The 19,066-nt window shown below is 45.3% G+C and overlaps 1 protein-coding gene across 1 annotated transcript in view; it reads right to left on the minus strand.

Annotated features, from left to right (window-relative positions):
* Positions 1 to 1,359: 1,359 nt before the first annotated feature.
* Positions 1,360 to 19,066, minus strand: part of LOC106572677 (angiopoietin-1 receptor) — a 96,955-nt gene continuing 79,248 nt past the window's right edge. Inside the window, exons 16-27 of the mRNA XM_082957020.1 lie at positions 15,837 to 15,934; positions 15,386 to 15,623; positions 13,064 to 13,224; positions 11,864 to 12,077; positions 11,655 to 11,765; positions 9,547 to 9,737; positions 6,083 to 6,196; positions 5,577 to 5,647; positions 4,164 to 4,204; positions 3,792 to 3,888; positions 3,541 to 3,640; positions 1,360 to 3,301 (exon numbers count right to left, since the gene is read on the minus strand). Of these exons, the coding sequence (XP_082813146.1) occupies positions 3,227 to 3,301; positions 3,541 to 3,640; positions 3,792 to 3,888; positions 4,164 to 4,204; positions 5,577 to 5,647; positions 6,083 to 6,196; positions 9,547 to 9,737; positions 11,655 to 11,765; positions 11,864 to 12,077; positions 13,064 to 13,224; positions 15,386 to 15,623; positions 15,837 to 15,934 (1,511 nt within the window). The 3' untranslated portion in view covers positions 1,360 to 3,226. The remainder of the gene's footprint in view (positions 3,302 to 3,540; positions 3,641 to 3,791; positions 3,889 to 4,163; positions 4,205 to 5,576; positions 5,648 to 6,082; positions 6,197 to 9,546; positions 9,738 to 11,654; positions 11,766 to 11,863; positions 12,078 to 13,063; positions 13,225 to 15,385; positions 15,624 to 15,836; positions 15,935 to 19,066) is intronic.

Here is a 19,066-nt window from a genome sequence, read left to right on the forward strand (position 1 = left end):
TCATCATTGGTAAAGCCCTACTCATTTTTGTCTCTTTGAAAAAAGTCATTTCTGAAAACAGTGTGATGATTGTTACGTGAACTGAACTCTCGTATTGATACGGTGAAACTATGATTAAAAAAATATATAATAAATTCGAAAGAAACATTGAACATCTAACAGTCAAATCATTGTGTAAAAGCAGGTGAGCTGATTCTAGTCTTTCTGCTTGTGCGTAACATGTTAACCCTGTTACCCATAGATACACATTCTAGAAACACTTGAAGCTTGCAATCAGTTGCTCCATTGCCCCACAACAAGCTTCCATTCCCCATGTTACAAGGGCATTATGACTGATTTAAGATGAAATTGGCAACACTGTTACTGTCAACCCTGTTACTGTCAACCCTGTTACTGTCAACCCTGTAACGGTCATCCCTGTTACGGTCATCCCTGTAACGGTCATCCCTGTTACGGTCATCCCTGTTACGGTCATCCCTGTTACGGTCATCCCAGTTACTGTCATCCCAGTTACTGTCAACCCTGTTACGATCAACCCTGTTACAGTCATCCCTGTTACAGTCATCCCTGTTACTGTCAACCCTGTTACGGTCAACCCTGTTACAGTCATCCCTGTTACAGTCATCCCTGTTACAGTCATACCTGTTACGGTCAACCCTGTTACAGTCATCCCTGTTACGGTCATCCCTGTAACAGTCATCCCTGTCACGGTCAACCCTGTTACTGTCAACCCTGTTACAGTCATCCCTGTCACGGTCAACCCTGTTACTGTCAACCCTGTTACTGTCAACCCTGTTACGGTCATCCCTGTCACGGTCAACCCTGTTACTGTCAACCCTGTTACAGTCATCCCTGTTACTGTCATCCCTGTTACAGTCATCCCTGTTACAGTCATCCCTGTTACTGTCATCCCTGTTATAGTCATCCCTGTTACGGTCAACCCTGTTACAGTCATCCCTGTTACGGTCAACCCTGTTACTGTATTTGGCACTTGATAGGCACTTATTATTGTATTTTTATTATTGTATTTTTATTATTGTATTTAACCTCTTGAGGTTTTTTTTTTTAATGAAGTTGAACATGTGCCCTCTATGACAGAATGTTATAATTAGATGAAATTAAACATGTTTGTTTTACCAGGATACACTTTTCAAAAGACACCGCATTGGTAGAATGACCCACATGCTTTAGGTTGGTTGTACATGGCTCAAGGCTTTGTAAACGGCTTCAATACTATACCACTAGCTGGTATCAGGCCCATACGCTGTTTAAACGAGAACAAACGTGCTTAGATCCTCAGAATTAAAAGGTATTCATATCATTAGTCAAAAGTATCAATAATCAAACATCACAGATAAGTATTTAATCACAAAAGGTTTTATTTTGTTTTAAGGATACAGTTGTGTATGTAGTGGTTTGAGGCACTAGATCGTCGCTGGACGACACCAGCATAGTGGTTGTTTTTGGCGTTAGAGCTGTTAAATCTACAAATAGCTCCCGGGCATTGTACCTACAGTGGACATTGCCATTGGCTGCACGGAGTCGCATTAAGATAAATCCCATGCAGCCTTGTTTACACGTTCGAAACACTGGAATGTGAGATGTAATTTACACCTCGATTAGGCTGAAATCATCATTATTTCATTTCATTTCATTTCTACATAGACTTCTCTATCTGAATTTCTAAAGCGAGTCGGGACCTGGTGTGGTTTCTGCTGCTCGCTGATTTATAAGGCTCCAACGCAGGTGTTCAGCTACCACCGGTTAGCGCCATGAATCCGAGCGAATCTAGGCCTCAGTTTGTGAAAGATACTTACAATACATGTGACGTCACTGTTGGCTGACAGGTCTGTAACATCTGATTCCACTGCCTTTATAAGGACAACAGGTGCAGTGTTGTTACAGGTCAGCCAATGACTATCATAGGATTGCGTCTCAAATGGCACCCTATTCCCTACATAGTGCACTACTTTTGACCAGGGTCTATGGCACCCTATTCCCTACATAGACCCTGGTCAAAAGTAGTGCACTCTGTAGGGAATAGGGTGCCAAGGGCACTACTTTTGACCAGGGTCTATGGCACCCTATTCCCTACATAGACCCTGGTCAAAAGTAGTGCACTCTGTAGGGAATAGGGTGCCATAGTGCACTACTTTTGACCAGGGTCTATGGCACCCTATTCCCTACATAGTGCACTACTTTTGACCAGGGTATATGGCACCCTATTCCCTACATAGTGTACTACTTTTGACCAGGATCTATTGCACCCTATTCCCTACATAGTGCACTACTTTTGACCAGGACCCCATAGAGAATAGTGTGCCCTTGGGAACGCACCCATGGACAGTCATCACAACATAAAAATCATCAACAATAACGCAGGTTTACACGAAGACCAAAGTCTTGCCGGTCGGTTTATGATTGTACGATGTTAGCACATAACTTGGAATACACAATATGTGCAAAATAGCAGTCCTTAAACCCTCGTGGATGGATGGATGGATGGATGGATGGTGGATGGATGGATGGATGATGGATGGATGGATGGATGGATGATGGATGGATGAGGGATGGATGGATGATGGATGGGTGGATGGATGGTGGATGGATGGAGGGAGGGAGGGATGATGGATGGATGAGGGATGGATGGGTGGGTGGATGGATGGATGGTGGCTGGATGGAGGGAGGGAGGGAGGGATGATGGATGGATGGATGGATGATGAATGGATGGTGGATGGATGGATGATGGATGGATGGAGGGAGGGAGGGATGGATGGATGGATGATGAATGGGTGGATGGATGGTGGATGGATGGATGATGGATGGATGGATGATGGATGGGTGGATGATGGATGGATGAGGGATGGATGATGGATGGATGGATGATGGATAGATGGATGGAGGACGGATGGATGGATGAGGAATGATGGATGGATGGATGATGAATGGATGGATGATGAATGGATGAATGGATGGATGGATGAATGGATAGATGAATGGATGGATGGATGATGAATGGATGAATGGATGGATGGATGGATGGATGGATGGACGGATGGATGATGGATGGATGGATGGATGATGAATGGATGGATGGATGGATAGATGGATGGATGGATGGACGGAGGACGGATGGATGGATGGAGGACGGATGGATGGATGGACGGAGGACTGTTTAAACCATGTAGCTTTATGATTTGTGTACAACGTGATGGTGGAATTAGTGTCATCCAGCTTCTTCAGCGGAGCAGTCGATGCCAGCGTAGGTAAACTTCTCATACAGAGTGGTGTTGACATACGTCTATAAAGGACACACAGAGAAATCATGTTAATTACTATATTAACTAATTATTTAAAAAAAGAAAAACAATACCATTTTTATTTTAGAACGTTGTTTTCATTGAAAGATTAGAAAACATTCAGTTCATCTTACTACGGACCTTTAGTGTAAATAATATGAACATGTGTGAATAATTCTAAAGAAAGAATGAAACTCAATTTTTTTAAATATTTCCTGAAGAAAATGTGTGTTTGATTTACCTTCCTCTCCTCGAGCATCCTGTTGAGGGAGACCAGTATCTGTTGGAATGAGGGTCTCTTGTAAGGCTTTTCCCTCCAGCACTGCCCCATCAGGTCATACCTGGACGCAACACAGGACAATGATGGTATATTTTACATCTCTACTATATGGGGATTCATCTGGAAACTCTTGATTTTATAAATGTAGTTGTTTTTACTAATCATGTATGTCCATATTCCTGTGATCTCTGCTCTGTCTTGTGGGTACTTACACCTCGTCGTCACAGTTGAGTGGCTTCTCCAGCCGGTAGCTCTGAGGGAGTTTTTCATACAGCTCAGCACAGGTCATCCCACAGTACGGAGTTCCACCTGAGAGAGAGAGACACACACACACACACACACACACACACACACACACACACACACACACACACACACACACACACACACACACACACACACACAGTACAGATTACCTCCTGATACACACACACTGTTATTTACACAGAACAGGACTATGAGACTCCATAGTAATGGAATTACTGACTAGGTTTCCCATTCTAGTCGTTCTATTTCTGCATCAGACTCCACTTCACTCCAAACAGTACAGTGTCTATATATAATTCACCACACTGGATACAAACCTAAGCTCACTATCTCCCAGAGAAGTACACCATACGACCATCTGGGGATAAAGAGAGACAGACAATACATTTTCAAATCAATAGTTCATATATGTGTATCTGACACACGTTCAGTCTGCAACTTCCACTGTCAGCGGTAGGATGCAGTACTCACACGCAGTGGTAGGATGCAGTACTCACACTCATTGGTAGGATGCAGTACTCACACTTAGTGGTAGGATGCAGTACTCACACTCATTGGTAGGATGCAGTACTCACACTTAGTGGTAGGATGCAGTACTCACACTTAGTGGTAGGATGCAGTACTCACACTCAGTGGTAGGATGCAGTACTCACACTCAGTGGTAGGATGCAGTACTCACACTCAGTGGTAGGATGCAGTACTCACACTCAGTGGTAGGATGCAGTACTCACACTCAGTGGTAGAATGCAGTACTCACACTCATTGGTAGGATGCAGTACTCACACTCATTGGTAGGATGCAGTACTCACACTTAGTGGTAGGATGCAGTACTCACACTCATTGGTAGGACGCAGTACTCACACTTAGTGGTAGGACGCAGTACTCACACTTAGTGGTAGGATGCAGTACTCACACTCAGTGGTAGGATGCAGTACTCACACTTAGTGGTAGGATGCAGTACTCACACTTAGTGTTAAGATGCAGTACTCACGCTCAGTGGTAGGATGCAGTACTCACGCTCAGTGGTAGGATGCAGTACTCACACTCAGTGGTAGGATGCAGTACTCACACTCAGCGGTAGGATGCAGTACTCACACTCAGTGGTAGGATGCAGTACTCACACTCAGTGGTAGGATGCAGTACTCACACTCAGTGGTAGGATGCAGTACTCACACACAGTGGTAGGATGCAGTACTCACACTCAGTGGTAGGATGCAGTACTCACACTTAGCGGTAGGATGCAGTACTCACACTCAGCGGTAGGATGCAGTACTCACACGTCAGTGGTAGGATGCAGTACTCACACTCAGCGGTAGGATGCAGTACTCACACGTCAGTGGTAGGATGCAGTACTCACACTCAGCGGTAGGATGCAGTACTCACACGTCAGTGGTAGGATACAGTACTCACACGTCACTGTCAGTGGTAGGATGCAGTACTCACACTCATTGGTAGGATGCAGTACTCACACTTAGTGGTAGGATGCAGTACTCACACTCAGCGGTAGGATGCAGTACTCACACTCAGCGGTAGGATGCAGTACTCACACTCAGCGGTAGGATACTGTACTCACATGTCAGTGGTAGGATGCAGTACTCACACTCAGTGGTAGGATGCAGTACTCACACTCAGTGGTAGGATGCAGTACTCACACTCAGCGGTAGGATGCAGTACTCACACTCAGTGGTAGGATGCAGTACTCACACTCAGTGGTAGGATGCAGTACTCACACGTCACTGTTGGTGGTGTAGACACTGTAGGTCAGTGATTCTATGGCCATCCACCTGACAGGTAACCGTCCCTGTTTGACACACAGCAAAGACATGTCTGTCCTCACACACAGTAAAGACATGTCTTTCTCAATACACACAGTAAAGACGTGTCTGTCCTCACACACAGCAAAGACATGTCTGTCTCAACACACACAGCAAAGACATGTCTTTCTCAATCCACACAGTAAAGAGACATGTCTGTCTCAACACACACAGCAAAGACATGTCTGTCTCAACACACACAGTAAAGACATGTCTGTCTCAATCCACAGAGTAAAGACACGTCTTTCTCAACACAAACAGTCAAGATGTCTTTGTGAATAACAACGTTTCACCACCGAGGTAAATCAGAGTGGGGGTAGTGGGCAGCCTTGGCGTGTCCCCCTCCCCAACTGGAAGCTAGGCTAGGTGACACCTTGGTGATTCACGATGACATTAAGTTTGTCAGCTTCGGAGACTCTTACCATAGTCTTCTTCACGTAGACCTCTTGCCCTCTGGAGAGGCCAAAGTCGGCTATCTTGGCCACAAAGTTGTCTCCCACCAGGATGTTTCTGGCTGCCAGGTCTCTGTGGATGAACTAGAATTGACAAAAGATCTGGTCAGATTATACAACTCACACAAATAAATCCTCTGTGCAATACCCTTTTGGGATGTGATGACTAAAAGCACGCACTCTGGGGTCTGAACCACAGAGAAACACTCCTGTCTCTGGGGTCTGAACCACACTAACCTAGCTTGGTACCACAGAGAGACACTGACCTAGCCTGGTACCACAGAGAGGCACTGACCTAGCCTGGTACCACAGAGAGACACTGACCTTGCCTGGTACCACAGAGAGGCACTGACCTAGCCTGGTACCACAGAGAGGCACTGACCTAGCCTGGTACCACAGAGAGGCACTGACCTAGCCTGGTACCACAGAGAGACACTGACCTAGCCTGGTACCACAGAGAGGCACTGACCTAGCCTGGTACCACAGAGAGACACTGACCTAGCCTGGTACCACAGAGAGGCACTGACCTAGCCTGGTACCACAGAGAGACACTGACCTAGCCTGGTACCACAGAGAGGCACTGACCTAGCCTGGTACCACAGACAGACACTGACCTAGCCTGGTACCACAGAGAGACACTGACCTAGCCTGGTACCACAGAGAGGCACTGACCTAGCCTGGTACCACAGAACCACACTGACCTAGCCTGGTACCACAGAGAGGCACTGACCTAGTCTGGTACCACAGAGAGGCACTGACCTAGCCTGGTACCACAGAACCACACTGACCTAGCCTGGTACCACAGAGAGACACTGACCTAGCCTTGTACCACAGAACCACACTGACCTAGCCTGGTACCACAGAGAGACACTGACCTAGCCTGGTACCACAGAGAGACACTGACCTAGCCTGGTACCACAGAACCACACTGACCTAGCCTGGTACCACAGAGAGGCACTGACCTAGCCTGGTACCACAGAACCACACTGACCTAGCCTGGTACCATAGAGAGACACTGACCTAGCCTGGTACCACAGAACCACACTGACCTAGCCTGGTACCACAGAGAGACACTGACCTAGCTTGGTACCACAGAACCACACTGACCTAGCCTGGTACCACAGAGAGGCACTGACCTAGCCTGGTACCACAGAGAGACACTGACCTAGCCTGGTACCACAGAACCACACTGACCTAGCCTGGTACCACAGAGAGGCACTGACCTAGCCTGGTACCACAGAGAGGCACTGACCTAGCCTGGTACCACAGAGAGGCACTGACCTAGCCTGGTACCACAGAGAGACACTGACCTAGCCTGGTACCACAGAGAGGCACTGACCTAGCATGGTACCACAGAACCACACTGACCTAGCCTGGTACCACAGAGAGACACTGACCTAGTCTGGTACCACAGAGAGGCACTGACCTAGCCTGGTACCACAGAGAGGCACTGACCTAGCCTGGTACCACAGAACCACACTGACCTAGCCTGGTACCACAGAGAGACACTGACCTAGCCTGGTACCACAGAGAGACACTGACCTAGCCTGGTACCACAGAGAGATACTGACCTAGTCTGGTACCACAGAACTACACTGACCTAGCTTGGTACCACAGAGAGACACTGACCTAGCTTGGTACCACAGAGAGACACTGACCTAGTCTGGTACCACAGAGAGGCACTGACCTAGCCTGGTACCACAGAGAGGCACTGACCTAGCCTGGTACCACAGAACCACACTGACCTAGCCTGGTACCACATAGAGACACTGACCTAGCCTGGTACCACAGAGAGGCACTGACCTAGCCTGGTACCATAGACAGACACTGACCTAGCCTGGTACCACAGAGAGGCACTGACCTAGCCTGGTACCACAGAACCACACTGACCTAGCCTGGTACCACAAAACCACACTGACCTAGCCTGGTACCACAGAGAGATACTGACCTAGCCTGGTACCACACCAAGTCACAATAAGTGACAGAAGTTGGCAAGAGAGTCCAGCCGATGTGAAATGGCTAGCTACTTATCGGTGCTCACTAGTAGCATTCAGTCAGTGAAGTCACCTCCTTTGAGATCTAGAATTAAATGTTTTCCTTGCTTTGCAAAAAAAAACGTGGCTTTTGTGGAGTGACAGGTAACGATGCCTTGTACTGACCTGTTTCTGAGCCAGGTAGTCCATGCCCCGGGCCACGTCTTCGGTACTGACCTGTTTCTGAGCCAGGTAGTCCATGCCCCGGGCCACGTCTTCGGTACTGACCTGTTTCTGAGCCAGGTAGTCCATGCCCCGGGCCACGTCTTCGGTACTGACCTGTTTCTGAGCCAGGTAGTCCATGCCCCGGGCCACGTCTTCGGTACTGACCTGTTTCTGAGCCAGGTAGTCCATGCCCCGGGCCACGTCTTCGGTACTGACCTGTTTCTGAGCCAGGTAGTCCATGCCCCGGGCCACGTCTTCGGTACTGACCTGTTTCTGAGCCAGGTAGTCCATGCCCCGGGCCACGTCTTCAGTACTGACCTGTTTCTGAGCCAGGTAGTCCATGCCCCGGGCCACGTCTTCAGTACTGACCTGTTTCTGAGCCAGGTAGTCCATGCCCCGGGCCACGTCTTCGGTACTGACCTGTTTCTGAGCCAGGTAGTCCATGCCCCGGGCCACGTCTTCGGTACTGACCTGTTTCTGAGCCAGGTAGTCCATGCCCCGGGCCACGTCTTCAGTACTGACCTGTTTCTGAGCCAGGTAGTCCATGCCCCGGGCCACGTCTTCGGTACTGACCTGTTTCTGAGCCAGGTAGTCCATGCCCCGGGCCACGTCTTCGGTACTGACCTGTTTCTGAGCCAGGTAGTCCATGCCTCGGGCCACGTCTTCGGTACTGACCTGTTTCTGAGCCAGGTAGTCCATGCCCCGGGCCACGTCTTCGGTACTGACCTGTTTCTGAGCCAGGTAGTCCATGCCCCGGGCCACGTCTTCGGTACTGACCTGTTTCTGAGCCAGGTAGTCCATGCCCCGGGCCACGTCTTCGGTACTGACCTGCTTCTGAGCCAGGTAGTCCATGCCCCGGGCCACGTCTTCGGTACTGACCTGTTTCTGAGCCAGGTAGTCCATGCCCCGGGCCACGTCTTCGGTACTGACCTGTTTCTGAGCCAGGTAGTCCATGCCCCGGGCCACGTCTTCGGTACTGACCTGTTTCTGAGCCAGGTAGTCCATGTCCCGGGCCACGTCTTCGGTACTGACCTGTTTCTGAGCCAGGTAGTCCATGCCCCGGGCCACGTCTTCGGTACTGACCTGTTTCTAAGCCAGGTAGTCCATGCCCCGGGCCACGTCTTCGGTACTGACCTGTTTCTGAGCCAGGTAGTCCATGCCCCGGGCCACGTCTTCGGTACTGACCTGTTTCTGAGCCAGGTAGTCCATGCCCCGGGCCACGTCTTCGGTACTGACCTGTTTCTGAGCCAGGTAGTCCATGCCTCGGGCCACGTCTGCAGCAAAGTGGAGCAGCTGTTGAGAGGTGAGGGTGGAGGCGGTGCTGTTAGCGATAGCGAAGGCCGGGTCAGTCTCCAACACTCTGCTCTTCCTCAGGAAGTCCAACAGGTTGCCGTGAGGGGCGAACTCTATGGCCAAGTACAGATAGCCTGTAACAGAAAACAGGATTAACGATGGAATCAGTTCATAGTACTCTATGACCATGTAATAGAATCAGTTCATAGTACTCTATGACCAGGTAATAGAATCAGTTCATAGTACTCTATGACCAGGTAATAGAATCAGTTCATAGTACTCTATGACCAGGTAATAGAATCAGTTCATAGTACTCTATGACCAGGTAATAGAATCAGTTCATAGTACTCTATGACCAGGTAATAGAATCAGTTCATAGTACTCTATGACCAGGTAATAAAATCACTTCATAGTACTCTATGACCAGGTAATAGAATCACTTCATAGTACTCTATGACCAGGTAATAGAATCAGTTCATAGTACTCTATGACCAGGTAATAGAATCAGTTCATAGTACTCTATGACCAGGTAATAGAATCACTTCATAGTACTCTATGACCAGGTAATAGAATCACTTCATAGTACTCTATGACCAGGTAATAGAATCAGTTCATAGTACTCTATGACCAGGTAATAGAATCAGTTCATAGTACTCTATGACCAGGTAATAGAATCAGTTCATAGTACTCTATGACCAGGTAATAGAATCACTTCATAGTACTCTATGACCAGGTAATAGAATCAGTTCATAGTACTCTATGACCAGGTAATAGAATCACTTCATAGTACTCTATGACCAGGTAATAGAATCACTTCATAGTACTCTATGACCAGGTAATAGAATCACTTCATAGTACTCTATGACCAGGTAATAGAATCACTTCATAGTACTCTATGACCAGGTAATAGAATCAGTTCATAGTACTCTATGACCAGGTAATAGAATCAGTTCATAGTACTCTATGACCAGGTAATAGAATCAGTTCATAGTACTCTATGACCAGGTAATAGAATCAGTTCATAGTACTCTATGACCAGGTAATAGAATCAGTTCATAGTACTCTATGACCAGGTAATAGAATCACTTCATAGTACTCTATGACCAGGTAATAGAATCACTTCATAGTACTCTATGACCAGGTAATAGAATCAGTTCATAGTACTCTATGACCAGGTAATAGAATCAGTTCATAGTACTCTATGACCAGGTAATAGAATCAGTTCATAGTACTCTATGACCAGGTAATAGAATCAGTTCATAGTACTCTATGACCAGGTAATAGAATCAGTTCATAGTACTCTATGACCAGGTAATAGAATCAGTTCATAGTACTCTATGACCAGGTAATAGAATCAGTTCATAGTACTCTATGACCAGGTAATAGAATCAGTTCATAGTACTCTATGACCAGGTAATAGAATCAGTTCATAGTACTCTATGACCAGGTAATAGAATCAGTTCATAGTACTCTATGACCAGGTAATAGAATCAGTTCATAGTACTCTATGACCTGGTAATAGAATCAGTTCATAGTACTCTATGACCAGGTAATAGAATCAGTTCATAGTACTCTATGACCAGGTAATAGAATCAGTTCATAGTACTCTATGACCAGGTAATAGAATCAGTTCATAGTACTCTATGACCAGGTAATAGAATCAGTTCATAGTACTCTATGACCAGGTAATAGAATCAGTTCATAGTACTCTATGACCAGGTAATAGAATCAGTTCATAGTACTCTATGACCAGGTAATAGAATCAGTTCATAGTACTCTATGACCAGGTACAGATACTTCTCTCTGTCTTCATTGCATTGTCCCCCCCACCCCCCATATTTATATTTCAGTATACAAGAACACTTTGGTTTGTTGTTATATTACCTCTGTGTTCACAGGCTCCCAGTAGGTAGATGTTATATTACCTCTGTGTTCACAGGCTCCCAGTAGGTAGATGTTATATTACCTCTGTGTTCACAGGCTCCCAGTAGGTTGATGATGTTATATTACCTCTGTGTTCACAGGCTCCCAGTAGGTAGATGTTATATTACCTCTGTGTTCACAGGCTCCCAGTAGGTTGATGATATTGGGGTGATGGCCCAGTTTACACAGGACCTCCAGCTCCCCTGCAAAGTCCCTGTGGTCGTCTTTAGAGGCATACTCTGTTAAATATAATGAGATAGTGAGACATTCAATCTATCTACTGAGACATTCAATCTATTCATTCATTCATTCATCCATTTATTAATTCAAGGAGCACCTTTCATTCGTTTAATAGCAGCGTCCATCCTCAACCCGTCCTTCTTGATGCGAGCTTTGATCACCTGGCCAAAGTTTCCCTCTCCGATGATGTCCTGGAACTTGATGTCGCTCCACTCCAGGGTGGGGTAGGCCACGGACTGCTCTGGGTTCTTATGTTTCCTGCTGGGCAGGTTGAGAGAACCAGAACTGAACTGGACCACTGGCTCCTCTCTCTACAAATGGAAAAGAAAATCATAAATTGTTCTAGAACTGTTGCGCTCATCCATATATCTGTGTTTGGAAAGTGTATTGAAGCAATACAGATGTAGCATAGAATACTGCCCTCTACAGCTAACATCTCTTCCACAGTAGAATACTGCCCTCTATAGCTAACGTCTCCTCCACAATAGATTACTGCCCTCTATAGCTAACGTCTCCTCCACAATAGATTACTGCCCTCTATAGCTAACATCTCCTCCACAATAGATTACTGCCCTCTATAGCTAACGTCTCCTCCACAATAGAATACTGCCCTCTATAGCTAACATCTCCTCCACAATAGATTACTGCCCTCTATAGCTAACATCTCCTCCACAATAGATTACTGCCCTCTATAGCTAACATCTCCTCCACAATAGAATACGGCCCTCTATAGCTAACATCTCCTCCACAATAGATTACTGCCCTCTATAGCTAACATCTCCTCCACAATAGATTACTGCCCTCTATAGCTAACGTCTCCTCCACAATAGATTACTGCCCTCTATAGCTAACGTCTCCTCCACAATAGATTACTGCCCTCTATAGCTAACGTCTCCTCCACAATAGATTACTGCCCTCTATAGCTAACGTCTCCTCCACAATAGATTACTGCCCTCTATAGCTAACGTCTCCTCCACAATAGATTACTGCCCTCTATAGCTAACATCTCCTCCACAATAGATTACTGCCCTCTATAGCTAACGTCTCCTCCACAATAGAATACTGCCCTCCTCCACTAACATCTCCTCCACAATAGAATACTGCCCTCTATAGCTAACATCTCCTCCACAATAGAATACTGCCCTCCTCCATTAACATCTCCTCCACAATAGAATACTGCCCTCTATAGCTAACATCTCCTCCACAATGTAACTGCTTCGTGAGGGTTCTCCTCTGTGTTCATGTATTGACATTACGGGCAGCACTAAAAAGAGAGTCAGGCCGACCCAGAACTCACCACTATATTCTGGAAGGCCTGGACCATGCGTCGCTGGACGGTGGCTCTCTTCAGCTGCAGGACGATACAGAAGGCCACCAGGATGGTGATGCAGGTCATGCCAGCTGAACCCAGGATGGCATAGAACAGCATGTTACCCTCGCTGCCAAGGCCAGCCAGACCTGGAGGAGGAGGAGGAGGAGGAGGAGGAGGAGGAGGAGGAGGAGGAGGAGGAGGAAGAGGAGGAGGAGGAGGAGGAGGAGGAGGAGGAAGAGGAGGAGGAAGAGGACGATATGTTTCAAACACTGTGTATGCACATCCACTAACTTGGCTCAAAGCTTCGTGCGGGTTAAACCTGATGAAGACCCTTTTGGGTCGAAACGTTGCACAATTATCAGTGGGAGTATTCATCAGCGTGCGGGTGTCTTGCTTTAGGGGAAATATGTTGGCTACTGTCACGGGTTGTGAAATCTTACTACGTTATCCCTAGTTGTGTCACATTGAGAAAGTTTTAATCCTGGTACCCAGAAGCAAATTTTGCACGCTTGTCAGCTACGTGATTTATAGCATTTTGTCTGGTTATTAGAAGGTAATCTGAACTAAGCAGGGGGGTGGATGGTGGATTGAGGGGTTTTGTGGGTAATTTACAGGAGCTCTGCTGCTTCATGGGGGGGGATAGAGTGAGCGTTTTGGGTCATGGTCGTCGCGAGGTAGTGTGATAACTAATGTCAGGAGCTCTGCTGTGGTGTCATGGTTCAGAGGAGGGTGTGATGTTTCTCAACAGGAGAGGACAGAGTCATGTAGGGGGTGGACGGAGTCTAGGCTGTGGTATGGTGTGTAACTTACGGAAGCTCTCCTGTGGCATAATGGGCTTGAGAGGTATCTGAGGTTTTAGTGGTAACTAGCTTACAGGTGTGATGTATTGTGGGTAACTAACTTACAGGTGTGATGTATTGTGGGTAACTAACTGACAGGTGTGATGTATTGTGGGTAACTAACTTACAGGTGTGATGTATTGTGGGTAACTAACTGACAGGTGTGATGTATTGTGGGTAACTAACTTACAGGTGTGATGTATTGTGGGTAACTTACTGACAGGTGTGATGTATTGTGGGTAACTAACTTACAGGTGTGATGTATTGTGGGTAACTTACTGACAGGTGTGATGTATTGTGGGTAACTAACTGACAGGTGTGATGTATTGTGGGTAACTTACAGGTGTGATGTATTGTGGGTAACTAACTGACAGGTGTGATGTATTGTGGGTAACTAACTGACAGGTGTGATGTATTGTGGGTAACTAACTGACAGGTGTGATGTATTGTGGGTAACTAACTGACAGGTGTGATGTATTGTGGGTAACTAACTGACAGGTGTGATGTATTGTGGGTAACTAACTGACAGGTGTGATGTATTGTGGGTAACTTACTTGCAGGTGTGATGTATTGTGGGTAACTAACTGACAGGTGTGATGTATTGTGGGTAACTTACAGGTGTGATGTATTGTGGGTAACTAACTGACAGGTGTGATGTATTGTGGGTAACTAACTTACAGGTGTGATGTATTGTGGGTAACTAACTTACAGGTGTGATGTATTGTGGGTAACTTACTGACAGGTGTGATGTATTGTGGGTAACTTACTTACAGGTGTGATGTATTGTGGGTAACTAACTGACAGGTGTGATATATTGTGGGTAACTTACAGGTGTGATGTATTGTGGGTAACTAACTGACAGGTGTGATGTATTGTGGGTAACTAACTGACAGGTGTGATGTATTGTGGGTAACTAACTGACAGGTGTGATGTATTGTGGGTAACTAACTGACAGGTGTGATGTATTGTGGGTAACTAACTGACAGGTGTGATGTATTGTGGGTAACTAACTGACAGGTGTGATGTATTGTGGGTAACTAACTAACATGTGTGATGTATTGTGGGTAACTTACTTACAGGTGTGATGTACTGTGAGCAGGGCCTAAAATGGACATTTTTGGTCCACCAGCCATACTTCCATTCGTTTGTATGGGTTACCTTCAGATGAGTCTCTTGACACAGCCAGGCAGTGTCACAGCGTAAGATGAAAATACATTGAAAACATCTACTGCAGTATTTATTTTATTATTAATGTGATCATACTTGATAAAAATGTGAATGAAATGCTCTCACTGTGGAACACTGACCACCTGCCAACGTGGCTGGGGAAATAGACATCTTACCACACCAATGCCAAAATCGACCCGCAATTTACAGGTGGTGGTTGTTAATTCTAGGCCCTGACTGGGAGGGGGGGGGGGGGTGTAACTAATTTCCAGGTGTAAGGTATTGTGGGTAACTAACTTACGAGAGTTCTCCTGCAGCGTCATGGTCCGGAGGGGGATCTGAGGTTTCTCTAGACCCTCCCCCATGTTGTTCTTGGACCAGAACTCCACCACGTACGGAGTGTCAGGTTTCAGACCGCGCAGCTGGAACTGCATCTGATTGGCTGCCCGCTGCCCTGGCCCCTCCCCCTGCTGCGGAACGTTGATCTCTGCCAGCTGGCTGTAGTCGGCCATGGCGTTGTCTTGGAAACGCAGCATCACCTAAGGAGCACAATGGAAATAAGTAACGCTCCTCAAGGATATGTAACTTTTTTATAATTGAATTTTATTTGAAAAAAAAAACCTTGCTACTATATTATGCTAAATCCTTGATAGCTGTTTTAAAAGTGTGGAATAGCGTTTCTGACTGGAGAGGCTTTATATGCATTTTAATAATTTAAATAAATACATTCAATCAACCAATCAATGAATGACCTTGGAAATGGAGTGACCCTCGACCAGAGACCAGGTAATGATGGCTGAGGTGTCGGTGATGTTACAGCTCCTGATGTTGGACGGGGCCGGGGGCAACTCTGGTAGAACAGACAGGATAGCATGGGATAGACACCAGAGAGCATATAGGATAGACACCAGAAAGGATATAGTATAGACACCAGAGAGGATATAGGATAGACACCAGAGAGGATATAGAATAGGATAGACACCAGAGAGGATATAGGATAGACACCAGAGAGGATATAGGATAGGTTAGACACCAGAATGGATATAGGATATAGGATAGGTTAGACACCGGAGGGTATATAGGATAGGATAGACACCAGAGAGGATATAGGATAGGATAGACACCAGAGAGGATATAGGATAGACACCAGAGAGGATATAGGATAGGTTAGACACCAGAGAGGCTATAGTATAGGATAGACACCAGAGAGGATATAGGATAGGTTAGACACCAGAGAGGATATAGGATAGACACCAGAGAGGATATAGGATAGGATAGACACCAGAGAGGATATAGGATAGACACCAGAAAGGATATAGGATAGGACAGACACCAGAGAGGATATAGGATAGACACCAGAAAGGATATAGGATAGGTTAGTGATAAGGAAATCATATAATAAAGGTAAATGAATAAAGAATCCCTCCCTGAAACGTAACTGATTAGTAATTAGTAGATATGTAGCATGTGTGATGAATAATTAAAGTACTAAACGTAAGTCCCATAAGGTCTAGTGGAGGCCCGGGAGGAAGAGAAACATGTGTGTGTTAGTGGGCCTAAGGGAACTGTAGACATGTGTGTGTGACCCGACCTGAAGAGGCTTGGAAGAAACAGGGAGTAGCCTTCAAGGTTCCTCTAATCTCGGGGGAAAGGAACAGGCAGCGCTGGGTAGTGATTAACAGTGGTGAGAAGTCCGGGGAGGGATACAACTCACCTACTGTTCGTGTGTATGGATGTGCGTAGGATATCTATTGTTTGTGTGGAGGTATGTGCGTAAGAGGGGAGGGAGCATAAAATGAACTTCTTTGTGTAATGTACTTCAGAACATTCACTGAATAAACTGTAGAGACCTTTTGCAGAAAGCTGAGTCCTTGCCTAATTATTCTTTACCCAGTGTCTTACAAACCTTGGGAATTAGCCAAGGCTTATTGATTGTTAATTATTATCATTGGGATAGAAAAATTCCCGTGACAGTTAGACACCGGAGAGGATATAGGATAGGATAGACACCATAGAGGATATAGGATAGGATAGACACCAGAGAAGATATAGGATAGGTTAGACACCAGAGAGGATATAGGATAGGATAGACACCAGAGGGTATATAGGATAGGTTAGACACCAGAGAAGATATAGGATAGGTTAGACACCAGAGAGGATATAGGTTAGACACCGGCGAGGATATAGGATAGACACCAGAGTGTCATAATCCGTGTGTGTAGGTGGCAGGGAAGTCAGGCGCAGGAGAAACCAAAGTGGTTAAAAAATGGAGTATTTATTAACAAAACTAACTCCAAAACCAACGTAAAAATTATCTGGGTAAACAAATAACCCGTCGCACACCGATACGTCAACAACACGTAACATAACATAACAAACAATCACCGACAAGGACATGAGGGGAAACAGAGGGTTAAATACACAACATGTAATTAATGGGATTGGAACCAGGTGTGGAAGGAAGACAAGACAAAACCAATGGATAATGAAAAACTGATCAATGGTGGTTAGAAGACCGGTGACGTCGATCGCCGAGCACCACCCGAACAAGGAGGGGCATCGACTTCGGTAGAAGTCGTGACACAGAGAGGATATAGGATAGGATAGACACCAGAGAGGATATAGGATAGGATAGACACCAGAGAGGATATAGGATAGACACCAGAGAGGATATAGTATAGGGTAGACACCAGAGAAGATATAGGATAGGATATACACCAGAGAGGATATAGTTAAGCAATAAGGCCCGTGGTACAGTATATGGCCAATATACCACGGCTAAGGGCTGTTCTTACATACGGCGCATCACAGAGTGCCTGGATACAGCCCTTAACCGTGGTATATTGGCCATATACCACAAACCCCCGAGGTGCCGTATTGCTATTATAAACTGGTTACCAACCTAATTAGAACAGTAAAAATACATGTTTAGTCATAGCCGTGGTATAACGTCTGATATCCCATGGTTGTCAGCCAATCAGCATTCAGGGCTCGAACCACCCAGTTTTTAATATAGTATAGACACCAGAGAGGATATAGTATAGTATAGACACCACTGAGGATATAGTATAGTATAGACACCACTGAGGATATAGTATAGTATAGTATAGACACCAGATACGATAGTATAATATAGACACCATAGAGGATATAGTATAGTATAGTATAGACCCCAGAGATTATATAGGATATTATAATATAGACACCATAGAGGATATAGGATAGTATAATATAGACACCATAGAGGATATAGGATAGTATAATATAGACACCATAGAGGATATAGGATAGTATAGTATAGACACCATAGAGGATATAGGATATACTATAGTATAGACACCATAGAGGATATAGGATAGTATAGTATAGACACCATAGAGGATATAGGATAGTATAATATAGACACCATAGAGGATATAGGATAGTATAGTATAGACACCATAGAGGATATAGGATAGTATAATATAGACACCATAGAGGATATAGGATATACTATAGTATAGACACCATAGAGGATATAGGATAGTATAGTATAATATAGACACGATAGAGGATATAGGATAGTATAGACACCACTGAGGATATAGTATAGTATAGTATAGACACCACTGAGGATATAGTATAGTATAGACACCACTGAGGATATAGTATAGTATAGTATAGACACCAGATACGATAGTATAATATAGACACCATAGAGGATATAGTATAGTATAGTATAGACCCCAGAGATTATATAGGATATTATAATATAGACACCATAGAGGATATAGGATAGTATAATATAGACACCATAGAGGATATAGGATAGTATAATATAGACACCATAGAGGATATAGGATAGTATAGTATAGACACCATAGAGGATATAGGATATACTATAGTATAGACACCATAGAGGATATAGGATAGTATAGTATAGACACCATAGAGGATATAGGATAGTATAATATAGACACCATAGAGGATATAGGATAGTATA

Source organism: Salmo salar, chromosome 01, assembly GCF_965601325.2.
Source record: "Salmo salar chromosome 01, fSalSal1, whole genome shotgun sequence".
Taxonomy (NCBI): Eukaryota; Metazoa; Chordata; class Actinopteri; order Salmoniformes; family Salmonidae; genus Salmo; species Salmo salar.